The sequence below is a fragment of the Dermacentor variabilis genome, chromosome 5, assembly GCF_050947875.1.
Source record: "Dermacentor variabilis isolate Ectoservices chromosome 5, ASM5094787v1, whole genome shotgun sequence".
NCBI classification, from domain to species: Eukaryota; Metazoa; Arthropoda; class Arachnida; order Ixodida; family Ixodidae; genus Dermacentor; species Dermacentor variabilis.
In genome coordinates this window covers 136,685,857-136,705,677 of record NC_134572.1, presented here as the reverse complement: position 1 = coordinate 136,705,677, position 19,821 = coordinate 136,685,857, and the positions used below count along the sequence as shown (strand labels likewise).

Sequence of the window (19,821 nt, the reverse complement as noted above, 5' to 3'; positions counted from 1 at the left end):
GTCTGTCTGTCTGTCTGTCTGTCTGTCTGTCTGTCTGTCTGTCTGTCTGTCTGTCTGTCTGTCTGTCTGTCTGTCTGTCTGTCTGTCTGTCTGTCTGTCTGTCTGTCTGTCTGTCTGTCTGTCTGTCTGTCTGTCTGTCTGTCTGTCTGTCTGTCTGTCTGTCTGTCTGTCTGTCTGTCTGTCTGTCTGTCTGTCTGTCTGTCTGTCTGTCTGTCTGTCTGTCTGTCTGTCTGTCTGTCTGTCTGTCTGTCTGTCTGTCTGTCTGTCTGTCTGTCTGTCTGTCTGTCTGTCTGTCTGTCTGTCTGTCTGTCTGTCTGTCTGTCTGTCTGTCTGTCTGTCTGTCTGTCTGTCTGTCTGTCTGTCTGTCTGTCTGTCTGTCTGTCTGTCTGTCTGTCTGTCTGTCTGTCTGTCTGTCTGTCTGTCTGTCTGTCTGTCTGTCTGTCTGTCTGTCTGTCTGTCTGTCTGTCTGTCTGTCTGTCTGTCTGTCTGTCTGTCTGTCTGTCTGTCTGTCTCTCTTTTTCTTATTTATTTTTTTAGTGACATCATCCCGAAATCGCAAAGTGAAGGGTTGTGTGGGGCCTTTAAGAGCAACAAAAATCGGAAGGCTTGGCGTCCTGAAACTGCAGAGTGTATAATGAAGGACTCCCTAGCGGGGGGGGGGGGGTTCCGGATAAATTTGTACGATCTGGGTTTATTTAACGTGCATCCAATGCACGGCACACGGGCGTTGTATAGCGCCCCCATCGGAATGCGGCCGCCGCGGCCGGAAAATGAACCCGCGACTTAGAGCGCATATAGTCACATTGCGCAAAAAATGATGTGCAATTGATGATACACAATTTGACATTCGAGATTACGCAACTGCGCAAGCACTTAATATCTTGGGTAATTATTTTTCGCTAACCTAAACAATGACAGCAGGAAAGAATTGTCCCGTTCTCGTATATCGTAGCCACCCCTATACCCCCTCCTTTATTTTCGAAAATTGTAGCTTGGGGGCCACGTTAGCCGGGCACCATCGTCATCGCCAGCTCACTCGGCAACAAGACACACGCACTCTCTATTCGTCGCGTCTACACACACCGAGGTGTTTACAAAATGTGCAGGCGCGCGCGCACGTTCTTCGCGGTTTCTCAGCGCTTGCGTCGAGGCGCAATCAGGATGCTGGAACTGCTGGACGTGGTGCGCATCACGTCCAGCAGATCGCGCTGCTGCCGGGCTATGGCATCATCATCATCATCATCATCAGCTCCTCGCAGCGGCGGACGTCGCTGCTTCTCTCCGTCGCTTGCGTTCGAGACCTCTTCGGGCGCATCGCCCGACGCGGACGCGACCGGGTCAGCGAGCTCCGCGTAGGGGGCGCCGTCGTCGGCGACAGCTCCGAGATCAGCGGCGGCGGCGGCCGCCCCGCCGGCGGTGGCGCCGAGCATCACCTGGTTGCGAACCAACGCGTGGAGGCATTGGTTGATGCGCCACACCAGGTGGCTGCGCGCGAACACGCACACGGCGTGGTCGACCACCAGGAACACGGTCAGCGGGTTCTGCAGGTCGACGGCCTTGATGCCGGCCTGCTGTATCACCTGCGACGATGGCGTGTGTGTCCTCGTGAGGCTAACTGGACGTCGATTGAATCGTTTAAAATTTTCTTTCAACATTACATGGGAAGCTATAGGTGAAAAAAAAAAATATCGCAACATTTCAAGTCTTGACACTGTTTCGTCTGGTATCGGTTCGAGGGAACATTCAAAGATGCGTGCGAGCAATCTGCATTCGAGAAGACAAGTTTTTTCGATGTCGACTCTCTATAGTCCGGGCGTTGCTTTCCTCTGGGGAGGGAGGGTGGCGCTTCCCCGTTGGCATACACAAGGTGTGAGACACGTTCCCTTCCTTCTCTTTCCTGTTCTGCCACTCGCAATTCTTAAGTCTTCGTTGAAGTTTTTTCAACTCTGTTTATAGATCAGCTACCAGAGGTGTGGCGACAGCCAGTCGTTGCTCTCCTGGTGCATTATTCTCGTGTGCTCTGTAACATCGGCGGTAGCGCGACGTTATGCGCAGTTATGCACTGTTTCGTCCAATATGGGCTGGAGTAAACATTCGCACTTGCACGTGGAACAATCCCTTGTTGAGAAGAATAAAACTTCATTCGTTGTGAAGGCAATATTCGCTGGAGATAAAGAGAGAGATGGATTGTGGAGAGGAAGACGTGATCTTTTCTGCAACACGTCGTATATATATATGTATATGCTATCGAAACAATCTTGGCTGGTATTCACCGCGACATTGAAAGGCATCCGAAATATGTGTCATCATATGCAGCGAGATGACACCGCAAACCAGAAATCAAAATAAAAAAAATCACCAGCCACACGATGTCACGTCTTTATCTGTTTGTTTAAATAAGCTTAGCGGCGGTCCTTGTCCGAACAAATTAAAGGAAATTGTGGCGATAGTCCTAAGTACGTGGAGATGTCGTTTTGCGCGTCTGACCATTGAGATTTGAACAGTGGGTTTTCTCACCCGTAAAGCAGGAGTCGATAATGACTAAACCGGAGGCATCGTATCGCTTAGTTTCTTTCAGGAGGACATTACCACGAGGTATGCGGAGCAGGTGCATATACTCTAACGCAAAGAGTAATTGGATGGACGATCCAATCTCACTGGAATAACTTGTGGCCAGAAATCGAAACAACGCTTAAATGGCTATGAAGGCATCCGGCACGAACTGTTGTCGAATAGATGCCACTGTTCAGGTGCGTGTGCACTACATACATGTGTCACTTATGAAGTCGGTTACATGTAGTCGGATATGTAGTCGGTTACTCAAGCTTACAGCGGCCCTCGGACTTCACGAAATATATGAATTTCTGCTCTCCTAGAACACGACGCTTCCAATTTAATGGATCACTTTGTGGGCCGGAGAGGCTACCACGCACAGAAACTTTTCGCTGCTATTAATGATTGCTACAGCACTGTATGTGCTGAATCGTTTTGTTCTTCATGACTCCCGCCCCCCCCCCCCCTTCACCTGTAATTTCATGAGACGCTGTGATTATGACGCAAATAAATAAATAAATAAAAATAAATAAATAAATAAATAAAGAGTTATCGCAAATACAATGTCCCGTGAGCTTTTTTAACTCGCTGTACATTCCAGAGCAGTCAGTTGTATTTTCCTATATTCCAAAAAAAATTGACGAATGTCTCGCCATCAAACTGACTACATCTACGGGGTAAAATATACAGGAGCGCCGACTTGCCTATACCGTGCAATGCATTTGGCGCGGCCAACTAACGTCCCAGCGATAACAGGCGCCCAGTATTCCTCCCTGCTCTCTGCCTCCGCTCGTCTCCTCGCTTCTTCGCGGCTTTCGAATGCACTCACTCACTCCCTTCCTTCCTTCCTTCCTTCCTTCCTTCCTTCCTTCCTTCCTTGCTTCCTTCCTTCCTTCCTTCCTTCCTTCCTTCCTTCCTTCCTTCCCTCCCTATATCTGTTGGCGGCAAATATTTGCGCCGTGCGGTGGGCAAGTCGAGAAACGAACGTGTCGAGTGCCGTTTCGGCTATCAAAATATTAAGTGACCGGATGGCGAGAATTTCGCTGTTGTCGCCGCTTGGAGCGGCATATATCACTGCGGCTCGTTTTTTGATTGCAACCACAGTTTCGTACATTTGCTCGAGGGAACTGTGGCGCTACATGCGTACAGGAGCTACAAAGCAGGGCAGCTCAACCGGCACGGGAATGATGGGTAGTATATAGTACACGGGTTTGCCTAAACTTGGTCCTTCTGGCTCTGAATGGCTTCGTGACTTTGCAAAGGGATCATTTCAAAGAAGGTAATGTGTTATAAATAATTAAATAAACATTTTTAAATTGTCCGACGGCAGGATTCGAACATAGTGCCTCTAGCAACTAACCCCCCTAATGAAGCCATTACGCCAAGGGCGCATGGACAAGCGGAATCACTGCAATTAGCAGCGATTATGCGTGCTACCAGAGTCTTATTACATTCCGAATTAGAAAAAAAAACTAGTATAAATTGCTTTGTAATTTAGGCCAAATTTAGGCCCAGATAAAGCGCTCTAAAGGAAGCCACATGAACGTCTGAAGCCCCAAGCTCGAAGATCTAACAAATCCATGCACTGCCCATCATTGCACTGTATGCCATCATTCCCATGGTTGCCGAAGGATCGCAGCTCCAGAGGTAATTACCCTCTGGTAATTGTGGGAAACTCTATAACTGCAACAAGTAAATATGTGATCAGCCCATTTCTAGGTGTGCAAAATTCTTGTGCTGCCGAATTTACCTATCATAGTCCTACTAGCGGAGATAAACGCGACAACGGAGCAACAGCGGCATATTGACTCGTGCTGGTGTTTGCGGGGCACTATAAGACCATGTGAGTAGAAACCAGTATGAAATACTTTGAGCCACCATGGGTGCAAGTCTGGCACTACACATTTTACGACCATCACTTGAACAAAATTGAAGCTGTTTTAAGCAGTGCACTAATTTTAGTGCACTCTTGAGGTTATTCACCGAACCAAGTTGTGAAGTGTGTGGTAAACACACATGGAAAGCTTTAATCAGAGCGGAGGAGGGAGGGGGGGGGGGAGAGGTGTTAGCCTGCAGTGGCAGGACTCACATGATGTATCACATGCCGGCTAAAGCACGCCACGACACGGGTCGAAACATGCCGTAAACTGCAGTTCATGAACACGCAACAAATACGAAAACACGCTCAAGTAAGCAATTAGCTACACATCAGATTTTCTCTCAGTGATATTCTGAATGCACACAGACGTGAAGCAGTTTACAGTTTCTCATTTATGTTTTTCGTTAACAAATGTAACTTTAGCAAACGCATACCAACGGACAAAATCGGATTGTTTAACAGCCGCTACCATAGCACTGGCGCTTACAGTATAGTAAATAAATATCCCGCAAGCTTCAGCAGGGGACATGCGGTATAACTACCGCACAGTGCCACGCGGATAACGGAAATGCGTGCGTATTTCTGCAACAAACAAATTAGTCAACAAACAGACAGCCCACTGTCGCGCTACACGCTACACCGCCCTTGGACCGCTGCAGGCGGCGCAGCTCTATAGTTGCTATGGTAACAAGTTTCCGCACCATCTATGATTTGCGCTACAAAGCAACATTCTCGCGAGGACACAAGTTGGAACGCCTTGTCAGGTTGTCAGGTGAGTCGGCGCCCCTGTTCATCCAACTCCGTGACACAGCGTTCGCGAACTTTCCGATACACCAAGACCGTCTTCCGCGAATGTGATAACACGTTAGCAGGGACAATTTTGTAAAAGCGATAACCGGGAAAATGTAAACTATAGGCACCCGTGGCAATATGATGCATTGAAATACGGCGGATCGGTACCGCTCGCCGCAATAGCATCGATATCGCAACGCAAGTACTACGAGCCTAGCAGCCGTGGCTGCGGCTAGCGTGCCATGATTTCTGGCTGTGACATAGGATAGCGGACTGGACATTAATAATGATGGCGATCAGCTTGGACGGCAGTGGATCGAATCGAATCCCTCTGCTCAGGTGCAATCTGTGCGTGCGCATACACACATGCGTGCAAGTGCATACGTCGCTATAAAACATTCGTCACAGGTGGCTTCTCTGCAACAAGACTACCTGTCAGGAGAATCCCGCTTTACGTAAAGGGTGTTTCAGCGAGCACTTCCAAATATTTTAGAGAATTGCCTCAGATAGCACAATTATAGTCCATGGGTGAGCTGGTCTACTCGAAGAGGCGAACATTTCTCGCACCAAAGATTGAAATGCTTAATCGACTAATCAACAAAAATTCGCCAATTGCTTTTTAACTGATTACCTATGGCTCATATTGCAATTTACAAATTCTAGCGGGTGAGACTGCAATGTATATCCACTTGAAAATAATTGCGTCGATGACGCCACTTACGAGACCTGCGCCGTCAAACTGGCGGAAAAAAAATGCACTGCACTTCCACTTACTTTCTTAACAAAATGTTTTATGCACTGAAGCACAAAACTAACTGGGACCCTAATGCATTAATCTGTAAAATTCCGGAATTAGTGTCTCGAAACTGTCATCCTGAAAATTCGCTCCAAGTGGATCCGGCTTGCGAACTCTCCGGCTAGAATTTGTAATTGCAATGTGTGCCATGAGGTAAGTAGTGAAAAAAAACTTAATTAGTGATTTTTTGTTAATTAGTCGATTATGCATTTCATTTTTTTGTGCAAATAATGCGCGCATCTTCGAGTAGACCAGCTCGCGGACTAGAATTGTGTTATCTGCCACGGTCAAATGAAAAAATAAAATTTTTAAATATTCGCTGAAACACCCGGTATTCTAATATGCGTTGTTCATATTCATGACCTCTGTAATAAATAATTGTATATGTTCGTAAGAGCCATAAAAATAAATAAATAAATAAATTGGCGCTCTTATGCCTTTTTAGTTCTATTTGGGATCCGAACACGACAGCCCAATCAGCCCGATCAATAACTAACTGCCTCGGTCATTCTGCCCCGCACGGTCACCTGTTCTGCGCCGCCGCTCCTCCGCAAGCGCACCAGCTGCCACACCGCGGACAGCAGCGGACTCACGCCGGCCCGACCGGCGGCCCGCACGGCGACTCGTCCCGCACCGGAGGCGTCCGGGGCGTCGGTGCCGTCGACGAGCGTGGCGTTGAGCTCGAGTCCTCGCGCGGCGAGAGTGGTGCCCCCGGAAGCGACCAGAGCCTGGCGAGCCTCGTACTCGACCATGTCCTCCTTGAAGAGGACGAAGGCCACCGCCAGCGCCAGGTCGATCGGAACGCAACCCATGTGCGCCCAGTAGCAGGCCTCGAACACGCGAGGTCTGCGCAAAACGGAAGGAACCACCCTCGCAGAACGGCCTGCGCGTATGCACACCATGCAGCTTCCCATACGGACGATGCTACGGAACTCTGGCTCTGCCTACCGGAGCTGCAAGTATTGCGTATATGGTTCGGCGCCATGATGGGAATTATATGCGCACGGTTATACATGAGGGCTTGGCCTAATATTCGTCCTTCTGGCTTCAGACGGCTTCGTGACTCTGCAGAACCCGCCGCGGTGGCTTATCAATTCTGGGGTGTTGCGCTGCTATAAGCACGAGGTCGCGGGATCGAATCCCGCCCGCGGCGGCTGCATTTAGATGAGCGGCGAAACGAAAACAAAAAACAAAAAAAAACGCCCGTGTCTCGTGAAAATTGGAGGGGGTGGGGGGGAAGACGCGTTAATGACCTGTGGGTCAAAATTATTCAAGGGAGGTATTCTGTAGGAGTCCACCTATAGCTGCCGCTGATTGGCTGGGGCCGCTCGTCTCCTCCTCGCTCGTACAGCTGCATCCAATTCAGCAGAGGCCGAAATGGACAGCCCACTAGGTGGACTCTTACAGAATACCTCCCCCCTCCCCCCCTTGGTGTCTCCCACTATATGGCGTGACTCGTAATAAAATTGTGCTTTTGGCGTGCAAGACCCCAGGGTTCATGATCGTTCACTGTGCAGATTGATCCATTTCGGCAAGACATCGCGTTATAAGCGCAATGAACTCTCGCGGGTGATGCATGTGCGGAGAAACATTTTGCCTTCAAGCCCTCAGGAAAATGTGATTTAGTTGAAATTTGCAAAGCCAAGGCGTAATAACTGACGCCACGAGAACGTCTGAAGCGTAAAGCACGAAGATTAGAAAGAAATTAATGTGGTATATACAGCCATTCTTCCCATGGTAGCTGAGTGATCACAGCACTGTGGAGTTCACTCCACACCTTGTAGAAAGTCCTGCCTGTCAAAATGCACTTTTCTGTTGACGAGTGTAAAATATAAATTCTGGGGTTTTACGTGCCAAAACCACGATATAAGGTTATGAGGCATGCCGAAGTCGAGGACTCCGGTTTAATTGTTATCACCTGGAGTTCTTTAACGTGCTCCAATTTCACGGTACACGGGAGCTTTTGCCTTTCGCCCCCAAACGAAATGCAAGAGCCGTGACCGGGTTTTGGTGCCGCGCCCTTGCTAGTGCACTCTTAAACAAAATTACACCCTTTGAGTCGTATGTTGCCGCACAACAATAATCGTCATCTGTCTTGCTCGCGTTTCCATTCTTGAAAACGCTGCGCTCGCCACTTTCCTGTCGAAAATGATCTGTCATGCTGATAATGTGCATTCCGTTCGTGACTTGGAAGTACCGGACTCGGGGCGTTAAAGAAAGGAAATGCGGACAAGACAGATGACGTTGTTGTGTGGCAAGATACGACCCAAAAGGTGTAATATTGTTTAAGAGAATCAATCAATCAATCAATCAATCAATCAATCAATCAATCAATCAATCAATCAATCAATCAATCAATCAATCAATCAATCAATCAATCAATCAATCACGCAAGCGAGCAAAGTACCTTATGGTTCATATTGCAATTCACAAATTGTAGCCGCGGAGTTTGCAAGGCGAATCCACTTGGAACAAATTCTCAGGATGATATCAGTTTTCGAGATATTAATTCGAGATCATTGCGGAGAAATGCATCGGCGTCCCAGTTACTTCTTTAACAAAACGTCGCTTTATGCATTGAAGCACAAAAGTAAGGGAACGCAAATTCATTTCTCCACAAAGTTCAAGAATTAATTTCTCGAAACTGGAAATTCGTTCCAAATGGATCTGCCTTGCGAACTCCCCGGTTTCAATTTGTAAATTGCAATATGGGCCACAATGTAATTCGTTAAAAACTTCATTAGGGAATTTTTGTTGCTTAGTCGATTTGATAGGGGCCACAATGTAATTCGTTAAAAACCTAATTGGTGAATTTTTGTTGATTATAGTCGATTATGCGTTTCAATTTTTCGTGCAGGTAATATCCGCCTCTTCGAGTAGACACGCTCGCGTAGTATAATTGTGCTATCTGCCAGAGGCAGCCTTTAAAACATTTTTTTGAAAGGGTTCGCTGAAACATCGCGTCTGCGACGCCAGATGCTATGTTACTCATGCATAAAATGACGCCTGGCTCTGAATCGCTTCTGCGAATTTTCATGACACCGACGCTACCATCAGACCTAACGAAAAGATTAGCAGAATTCCCGTATAGAAATGTCCAAACGTGCATGTTTGTAAGCGTTACGACATGTGTTTACGGTGTATATATATGCGCCCTTTCGCCCATGTAAGCGTCACGTGTGTCCCGTCTACGTCAGCCTCCGTCTCCCTGTCGTTGCTTATGCGATAGAACGTGAGAATTAATTAATCAATTTATTTATTTATTTATTTATTTATTTATTTATTTGCTTCATCGCAGCACAGTGTAACAGGAGGCGGATAGAAAAGCCGTTCAAAGACTGCTTGATGGATCCTTTGCCCCCTTTATTAACAATGACAGCAGCATGAAAGACAACACAATATCGCAGTGCACGATTTTCTTCTTAAACTCCGTGTTGTTTTCAAGAATGATCAAGTCACAAAAGGAAAGGAGAAGGAAAGAAAATACGTTGCTTATGCAACAAAGAAATCGGCTTCTCATTCTCCTACACTCACATACATGCCTAGCTTATGCAACAAAAACAGCCGCTAATTACGCCGTAGACTTAAATGAGACGCATCCGTCCATCTGCTATCGTATAATGATTTAGCATTCGCGGAAGAGTGCGCACGTATATAATAACCCCGCGGCGGCAGCAAAGCGCTCGCGAGCACTTGCTTTCCGTCCAGCAGGCTGGCGAGCAGGGCGGCGGAGACGAAGCAGGACAGGCAGCGGAAGACGAGGTCGCACAGGTCCAGCGTCAGCTCCTGGTCCAGCAGCAGCAGCGAGCCGGCGACGAACACGAAGCCGATGTCCTTGAGGAGCCAGGCGGTCGCCGTGGGCACCAGGCTGAAGGCGCCGCGCGGACCCGTCAGGAAGGCCAGGATCGCGCGGGGCGTCACCACGGCGTCGGCCATCTCGGCTGACGGCGACGACCGTGCGCCTCGAGGCATGTGCGCACTACCTGCGAGTGACAGCCTGGCGTGAGAGCGATGGTCGGTATAGGTCGGAGCACAAACTTTGCGGTCCTTGTGAATACATATTTGGATACACTGTCTATACACACCTCAGAGCGATTGAGCATTCCACGAGCTTCTTCTTGTTCTTCTTCTTCTTCTTTTGCTTGCGGAATCTATGCGCCTGTACGCGAATAGAGCGCTGCACGGGCTCGGTTCTATATAACCGAAAACCCGCCCGGCCCACGGACCAGGTCTATACTTACAAGGGCTGCACATATTGCAAATCAGTTCTACGGAATCCTGCAAGGTGGAGAAAGGTTCACGAAGGGAAAAACTGTCATTCACCCGAATGTGGTACGAAGAGACAAGGGAAACTCAATTAACCCGGACCAGGACGAATTTTTCCTCATCTCCGAAGCTTTCTCTCCGACAAACCATGCAGTATACGGGTTTCTACAACTTCGTGCTATATCGGATGGATGAGAATTTTCCCTTTCAAAGGGCTACACATATAGTGCTATACATGTATATACACTGACGTATGCTACACGGTAAATTAGCGCTCTGCACAGTTCCCTCGCTTCGAACATGAAATTGCTAACCGAGTGCATGCACAGCTACGAAATTGTATGATCACTAAGAGGTATATCTCCACGTGCGTCATGCATATAGGTGCGCCTGACGCTGCGTTCGGGCAGAAATAAAACATTACATTTTTATGAACGAATTCAGTGGACACCGATCATGGATTGCGTTTCCCGGAAATTACAGTTCCTTATGTCCAATTTTGACTGTATCTGCAACAAAGCAGATAAATACCCGCCGCAGGGGCTTAGCGGCTATGGTGTTGCGCTGCTAAGCACGACGATGCGGGATCAAATCCCGGCCACGTCGACAGCATTTCGATGTGGACGAAATGCACAAAAAAAAAAAAAAAACGCCTGTGTCCCGTGCATTGGGAATTAATCCGGAATTCCCCACTACGGCATGCCTCATAATCAAATCGTGGTGCTGCAAATAATTTCGCCTGCTACGAAATCTGCTACAAAACCCTCTCGACAATTCCCACCACTGTACTTGCAGAAAAATAAGTGCACTATGGCCGCAGCTGAATAAACGCTCATCGTACCCTCTCGTCATCTTTTACCACCCTGAGGCTCTTTTGCAAAATAAATTGTTGAAGGTTAAGGTACATAAGCATGGGCCAACAAAACAACGCTCCAAAACCTTGCCCTCGACGGTACGTCCGGGCCTCGGTCGGACATTATTTGCGGTCAGGACGGCCGGGCCCGGGCCTCGCTTTGAGCCACCGACCCGGGCTCGGGCGGGTAAACATCTACAAGTGCTGAGCCCGGGCCTAGAACCACGGCACGTGCAATGCCCTAATCTATGTATTTAGATGTATATAGGCAGATCTTTGGAGTTAGTGGCGCATGCAAACAGCCGTATAACTATTTTCCTGATTACTGCGGGCTCTTCAGCGTAGACCATGCATCTTCATAGCTCGCGCGTGTAAGGCCTATCCTATGTATACATGTTACGAAGCAACGCCTGTCTTTCTGCGTCAAACTGCAGGCGTTACCAGTTAAAGTGTTCCGCATCACGGATTTCATCACATAAAGCACAATACGGGGAAGCGGATCGTCCAGTCTTAAACAACCAAGTCTGGTTGTAAGCGGAGTTAGTTCTGATGCGATACAGCATCAGTAGCTCATTCGCGAGTAAGTTCTTCATTGGACCGCACAGGCTTGTTGTGGAGTTTCGTGGAGAGCCTATATACATGCATGTAAGCCTGTACACTGCAAAATTATTTACACGCTCGAAGGCGAAAAAGGATGTAAATTGGTCTATCACTCGCATCCTTGCGGGTCTTGCAACCAAAATGGTGTAAGGGTGTTAGTTGTAGACCTACTTATCCTCTTCATTACTTTTAATTGTCTAAATTATTTTACAAGTACTTGCGTTCATGCTGTGAGGTTTGTTACAATCGTTCGTGCGAATATGTTAGTTTGATGTTTCAGACATCGACATGTCAAAGCACGGACCCGCACTTCTCACGGAGACTTCTCACGGTTTTTCTCTCTCTTTTTTTTTTTTAGGCAGCCATCGTGGCAATTCTAGCCTGTGCTGATTCCTTCCTAATTGCTCTGCAGGGTGGTGTCTGCTTTCTACACGCGATTGTGTCCTTTTTGCCACGACAGCTGCCTCGTAGTAGGTGGGTCTTCTTTAGTGTGTGTATTCGCTACCTTTGCTGGCCATGCCGTACAGTGCAGAGCTGGCGAAAATAAAAAAAAAATATTTGCTTGAGTCATCGCTCCGCTCTAGTCTTGACACTCTCACTAATGATTTAACAGTTAAAATTAAGAAGCTAGCTCAAGGAGGCCTCAGGGAACATACGTCCCTAGGTGAGAGTGTGCGATTTTTGTGCGACAGTTTTGACTGTCAAGGTGAAACAGGATGAATTCACACTAGCTGACAAGGAACTGGTTGCGCAAAATGAGGCGCTAACCAGGAGAGTTGCGGAACTCTAGCAATATTCGCGGCTAAATAATGTTGAAATTAAGGGCGTACCAGTCACTCAGAGAGGATTACATGTGCGGCCATTGTGAAGCGGATGGGTGAAGCTATTCAATGTTCTGTCGCGCCCGGCGACTTTGATACAATCGATCACGTCTCGACTAAATCAGATGAAAAGAACATTGTCGCGAGGTTTTGTTGCCGGGACAAGGAAAATGACTTCCGTAAACATCTGTAAAGGGCCTGAGGCCCGTCCGAGCACTTCTAATGTTGGCTTCTCCGGTAGCTGTGATATCGCAATTTATGGGAATGATCAGCTGTCTCCCGAGAACAAAAGATTGTTTGCCAAGGCCCTTACAATGAAAAAAGCGCACAAATGGCAATTTCTGTGGACAGACAATTGTAATATCAAGGCCCGAAAATCAAGTGATAGCAGGGTATATCGCATTGTCAGAGAAAGTGACCTAAGCATCTTCACTTAGCCACTGGGTTCTTTGTTCATCTTTGTTCCAATACTTTCTTCGCGTCCATTCTTTTATTATGTCCCTACTAACTCCTGAAGAGGCGAAACACATGTTAGCTGAAGTTAATTATTCCCGGCTCATTTTAACGCACGAAGCCTACGCAAAAAATTCTGATAGCACCAATAACCTTATAAGTTCTCTTGCTCATTCCTTCTCAATCGTTTGCGTCTCTGAAACTTGGCTCTGCTCGTACGACGGGAATCTTTTCCACCTATCATCGTACGAAGCTGAGTACTGCCACCGTTCGTCAGGTATAGTTATGGTGGCTCAGCAATCTTCATCGCCCCAGATCTACCCTACACCCGCCGACAAGATCTTTCTTTAGACGTCGTACATTGTGGATCCGTATGGATTGAGTTAGATCATTCTTTTTTTTAATTATAATAACAACGTTATTCTGGGGTACGTGCATTTACCGCTATCCCTCCTTGAGCGAGAGGGATTTCATTTCAGGCCTGGGCACCATTTTGCATAAGTTATCATCTGAAAGCAAAGGTGTTCTCATAGTTGGAGACAAACCGCCGTGGTTGCTCAGTGGCTATGGTGTTGGGCTGCTGAGCACGAGGTCGCGGGATCGAATCCCGGCCACGGCGGCCGCATTTCGTTGGGGGCGAAATGCGAAAACACCCGTGTACTTAGATTTATGTGCACGTTAAAGAACCCCAGGTGGTCGAAATTTCCGGAGTCCTCCACTACGGCGTGCCTCATAATCAGAAATTGGTTTTGGCACGTAAAACCACATAATTAAATTAAGATTAATTATTAGTTGGAGACATCAACATCAACTTGCTGGATATTGAAAACGCTCTGTACACAGAATATTCTGATTGTCTCACTGGCTATGATTTTGAGTCTCGCATCTCATCTCCCACTAGATGTCCTCTTCCTGGTGGTGTTTCATGGCTGGGTCATGCGCTTCGTAATTTCTTGCCTTCTCCCTATGTTGGTATAATTGGCGTGAGCATTACTGATCATTATCCCATATTTATTGCATTCAACGTGGTGAACCCCTTTAAAACACTTACTTATGTTACTTCCATATTTGACCAGGAATCATTATTTAATTCCATAACTACAACTGATTGGTCTAGCGTTACATCGTTATGTGATGTAGATCAGGCCTTCAACAAGTTTTCTTTGGTTTTTCTCAGAGCCGTGGACCAGTGCACAACAACAATAAAATATAAAAGGAGATGTAAATATCCCCAGAATCCGTGGTTATCGCACGGACTGCTAAAAAGTATGAGGAAGAAAGATAACCTCAACAGAAAAGTTAAAAGGCAACCATTTAACGGTGCTTTAGCTTCGCGCTATAAGAAATATTTCAACACTCTTTCATGTCTGCTAAAAAAAATGCTAAGAAAATAAACTATCTAATGCCTCAAACAGTTCTAAGAGACAATGGTAGCTCTTAAACGATTTCTTAAATCGATCACCACAGGGTTCATCTGTGCAGAAAGTAATATATAATGGTACTACACATGGTAGCCCTGCCAGTGTTGCTGACGTTTTTAGTGACTACTTCTTTGAAATATTCAGACAAAGACATAGCACTTCACATTGTAACCTAAATCGTTCTAAGCACTCCTTTGTTTTTGTTTTTTTCCTGTGACCCCTGTTGATGTGTCGACAGCAATAAAAAAATCTTAGAGACCGGACCCGGTATCGATAAAATTTCATCGCGGCACTTAAAATGTGTAGTCGATGGCATTTGTGAAACACTTTCTGTAATTATGAAGCTCGCGTTCAAGGAGGGCATTTTTCCTAATCCTCTAAAAGTAGCTAAAGTTCTTCAAATATAAAAAGGGCGATAGACTGTCAGTTCTCAACTACTCTCCCAAATGTATTCTCACTTCCTTAGTAAAGTTATCGAAAAATTATAATTCGCCTTAAAAAATACCTGCAAAAATTTAATTTACTGAAGCCATGCCAATTACGTTTTCGAGCTGGAAGTTCTACTAACCTTGCCCTGCTTTCCCTAGCTGACTATGTCAAACGCTCTATTGATCCAGGATGCGTAGTTGGCTCTGTTTTTTTTTTTTTACTTCACAATAGCATTTGACATCATTAATCCCCTCGTCTTGTCAACTTGAAGCATACGGTATTTTAGGTCCAGCCCAAGCGCTTTCTCCGCTACTAATATAATTAACCAAGGGGTGCCTCAAGGCTCATTACTTGGTCCATTACTTTTTTTTTACTTTCCATCAATGATCTTCCTGACAGGATAAACATAGCTAACTGCGTTTCATTTGCCGACGATACGACTATTTCCTTTGCTGACACATGTATTAACACTGTCACTACCAAATTAAATAGCGTGTCCAAGTGGTGCCACTTAAATAATTTATTTATTATAAATCTAAATATAAATCTAATTTTTTTAAATAAATCTGAATTTCTGGTTTTTAAGTCACCTTAACGTAAGTTACCCTCATTACCAGGCATCACAATTGACTCGCATTTGATTTGTGTCAGTGATAGTGTATCTATCCTTGGAGTTCACCTCGACACTATTAACCATATTGTTCATATTAGAAAGGTGGCAGCATTAGGAATTCGTGTATTGCATAAAGCGCGTTCATATTTTTATCGTCAGACCCTCCTTTGTCTTTACTTCGCGTTCATTTATACTCATATCAATTATGGCATCGTACCGTGGGAAAATACTCATCAGCATCATCTTCCATTCCTTCAGTACTTTACAAAATCGAGCTATTCGGATTATTTTTCACTGCCCTCGCGACGGCAGCGCCTATGCTCTTCATCGTTCCAACGGCGTCCTTATATTAATAACTTGTTTCGGTTTAATCTAATTTTGTTGTTGCATAAACAAATAACAAATTAACTTTCTATCAATTTTATTGATTCTGAGCTTTTCAGTAAACACCAACTGTACCAGATTTGCTACTAACAATAATTTTTCGCTACCTAAGGTCTCAACTAATTACGGTAAATCATCCTCACCCTTCTGCGCGATCACATTATGGAACCATTTACCCACGTCTCCAAAATCCAAAGTTCCTCTAATCTCATTCAAGAACTCATTAAAAGATTATTTGTTAAATTGTTGATGTTCTTGCTTGTTGAGTTGTACCAGATTTGTGTTCTTATATACAGTATTTATTTTTCAGCTTTTTTTCATTCTTTGCTCTCATGCGTTTTTATGTTTTCTATTCCGTTATGCTTACTGTTATTTCTTACTTGATGTATTTATTCTATTGTTCGCACTGCTGCTAATCCTTGTATTGTTTAACTGTCATCTTCAACAAGGGTCCCGTTGCAGTTTCGTACTTCGCGACCCTCGTCTGTATATCTTATATGTCGTAATTAACATACGATGTAATAATAATAATAATAAACTTGCGATGAATTGCGAAAGGCAGTGCTGAAAAGAGCCCAACCAGAAGTGACGCTGCATATGGGTGATCATGGGGTCCGTAGTGAATCCTTTCCCTCGATTCCATTACTTTCTTATCTTCTGCCGTTCCCGACCAGCCGACGCCGCTGATAATGTACGCGGAGCACCGCTTTGACCACTGATTAAGCGCGAAAATGTATATTATTCAAATTTAATAGACGGGAACAATGTAGCGATTATATGCCAATGTCATTCCTTTTCGCTCATCACCAGTGGTCAGACTGGCGCTCCGCCGGCGTTATCAGCGGGATCGGCCGGCTGGGAACGGTTGATGATAAGAGTGGCATAGAATCGAGCACAAGGTATGGCTACATTATACCGGCCATGCATGGTTAAAATTCTCTGGCTTTGTTTTCGATTCCTGCCTATACAACATCTGCCAGCATAGCTACGTACGTGGGAGATATTACGTGACCAGCCTCTGCCAGCATAGCTACGTACGTGGGAGATGTTACGTACACCTGACCAGCCTGTACGTTCAGAAATTGCGATTTTATGTTTGTTTACCTGCCTATACGCAGCTGTTTTCTCGGCGTGCACGAATTTAATCTCGACGTCTCGCCAACTAAAATAAAAATTCCATTCACAACCAAGTCTACCGCTGGCACTCCATTCTGGCGATGGCGTTCACCTGAACATATTTTATGCACGAAGACATATTGAGTCCGTCTCCGCTTGGGGAATATTTCATACTTTTTACTGAGAATGTCGTATAACGATGCATTGCTTTGTGTGTTATATACTTCATTGAATGCGACGCAACGCATTTCCTACGCCAGTGCCAGTAGCAACGTGCTTAGACTTGCATTTCCCTCCGCGCAGGTCAGCGTGCCACGCTCCTCCACCACAAGCGGAACCTCCCTTCGCGATTAATCAGAGCCGCGATAGATTTAGAATTCGCTGCATATCAAATCAGCCGGCAACCTCCACTCGACGACGCCGAATCGCGCTCGGCAGGGGCATGCGTACCGCGCCGTACGCGCCACTTCGAGTAACCACTCTTTCCGCGTTCCGCTCGCATCCGTGCCCTCTCCACTCTTCCGTCGTCCAATGGCCTCGGCGAGGCGCTCTTTTGCCGGCTACCGTTGGTTCGATCATTGGGGCATTCCCGGACCGCTCGCCGCGACTCCTCGCGTCCGACAGGAAGCAACGTCCGCGCCGACCAATACGAGTCCGGCGCGGCAAACCAGTCCAGTGGCACGGAGCTCTCCGACTCTGAATAATCTGGCTTATTATTCCCGCTTTCCGCGTCCTTTCCGCTTCTTCTCCGGCGGGCTGGCCGCCGGCAGCGCTTTAGAAGATTCGCTGGCTGCATAGCCTCGGGGCGCTGCTGTCGCATTAGCGGCGGCCGCTTGCTTCTGTCATCCACCGCCGCCGCCCGCTTTTCATCTGCGCTTTCCTGGAGACGCTCGTTCACCACAGCGTGGCGGCGCGTAACTTTATCGATGGGTTTAATGGCGTCGTAAAAATATGTTCGGTAGTGCGAGAGCCTCGAGGGCAAACGGTCGAAGTGGAGACGCGCTGTTTCGGGCCTTGGAAACGAACACGAGTCCTCTCGTCGGCCCGGTTCGAGCCGGAGATGCGTCGGATCTTGAAGAACGTTTGAACGATTCTTGTTCGTGTGCGCGCTGACCCCGGAAAGGCGGTTGTGTTGGAGAGCCAGTAAGCATACACATACGAGGACGAAGACACGCTGACTCGAATCAAATCGAGTACGTCGAGCTTATTGGATGTGTGGGATGCTTGCTTGCATGTCGTGTCTTACAACTGCCGAGCGCACTGCGCGTTGGAGCGCTGCCAGCTGACACCGTAGTTAGTGAGCGAAGTTAGGTGACACCTTGAAGCGCGCAAAATGTCTCCCCAACTTCAAGAGGGGACACAATTTCAACTCAATATTTAGTCTAATGGCGGCCGTACCTCGAGCGCCTTTCTGACTTGTATAGCCAGGCTGCATATATAGCCCAGCTCAGCGCTTCTATTTCAGACTGTGCGACGAAGCGCGCTATTATTCCGTATCTGTTCTATGTGGCTGCCATGGCAAAGACTTCAGCCATTACAAAGGCACAGCCATCTTGAGACGCTATATGTAGGCGCGCCGACTCTCGGGGGTGACGCTATGCACAGCATATGCGCCAGAACGTAGCTGTTTGCGATAACGTCTATAGCTGATTTCGCTTTGATCCCCTCGCTGTTTTCTGCTTGTTACTTCTCGCCTCACCATGGGTGGTCTGGTCCTCGTCCCGAAAACATGCATCGTCCCCCGGTCGTCGTTATATATACACCTATACAGAACCGCCCCGGAATTCCAGCCGCCGCGTCATAGCGTGGGCACCTCTTCCGATGTTGCTTCCTTCTTTCTGTTCAATTCTGCAGTATACATGGCTACAGCACAGGACGTCGAAGGAGATGAAAGGGACCGCACGATTCGGCTTCGAACCTGGCCGTGCACGCCGCTGTACACGCGCCTTCGTCTCACTCGGTGGCCTCAGGCGGGCCTGTGCCTGACTCAGGACCCCAAGCTGAAGCGCAGCATCAGCGGCGGCGGCGGGAAAGAACGCCCTTGGCGGAATGGGCCGTCCTTCACGGCGGCTAGACGCATGCTCCCCTTTTTCCTCGCGTTCTTTGTTTCTGCTCGGGCGCCCCGCGAAATGCGCAGACACACACACAAAAAATTTAAAAAATAAACGGAGCGGCGCCGTGTCCCGGCGAGACTTTGCGCAGGTCCACCCTGCGGCGAGCACGAAGACCCGCCCGCTCCGCCGCTCGAGCGAAGCCTGGTTCTGACGGCGCGGTGGCCATTAGAGGAGATTTCTGGTGCCGTTGAACTTTAGGGCTGCTTTCTTTTACAGCTTCCCGACTCCGGCGCATGATTGGGACCGGGCCGAGTTTCAGTTTTTTGTGCAAGGACGCAGCCGCGGCGTTCGCTATGTATATACAATAAACGCACGCTGCTTGTTAGACTATACGTGCATTTTATTTTTTATTTTTTTTCGCTGAAAGCTTGAAAGGGTCGGGGAGGAGTCTAGTTGCCGCGGTGAACATGTATATGCGTGAATGCAGGCAAGCAACGCAATTTCCTCGCTTGCCGTATGGCGCTCTTCTTTTTTTTTTTTTTTTCTTTCTCGACTAACAAGCTGGCTTGGGGTGCCACGGTTCGTCGGAAGATGTCTTTCTTTCGCTCACCTTTCTTTTTCCTATTTGTTTACTGCTAGGTCTTGTCTGCGTCAGTTAACCATATGTTGCTGGCCCATGCTGCACCCAAGAGGGATGGACAACGCACACACAAGCACCGTGGTTGCCGACATATCCCCACCCACCCTTGTTCTCTTGGGTGTCGCGAAGTCCTCCCAGCCAATACCTGTCG

General features: G+C 47.2%; 1 protein-coding gene across 1 annotated transcript; it reads right to left on the bottom strand.

The window, feature by feature from the left end:
- Positions 1–1,133: 1,133 nt before the first annotated feature.
- LOC142583648 (uncharacterized) lies at positions 1,134–9,956 on the bottom strand. The gene is made up of 3 exons (XM_075694139.1): positions 9,718–9,956; positions 6,548–6,866; positions 1,134–1,580 (listed from the first exon to the last, which is right to left on the bottom strand). The coding sequence occupies exons 1-3, from the start codon at positions 9,954–9,956 to the stop codon at positions 1,134–1,136; spliced, it is 1,005 nt and encodes a 334-aa protein (XP_075550254.1).
- Between the last annotated feature and the right edge of the window lie 9,865 nt (positions 9,957–19,821).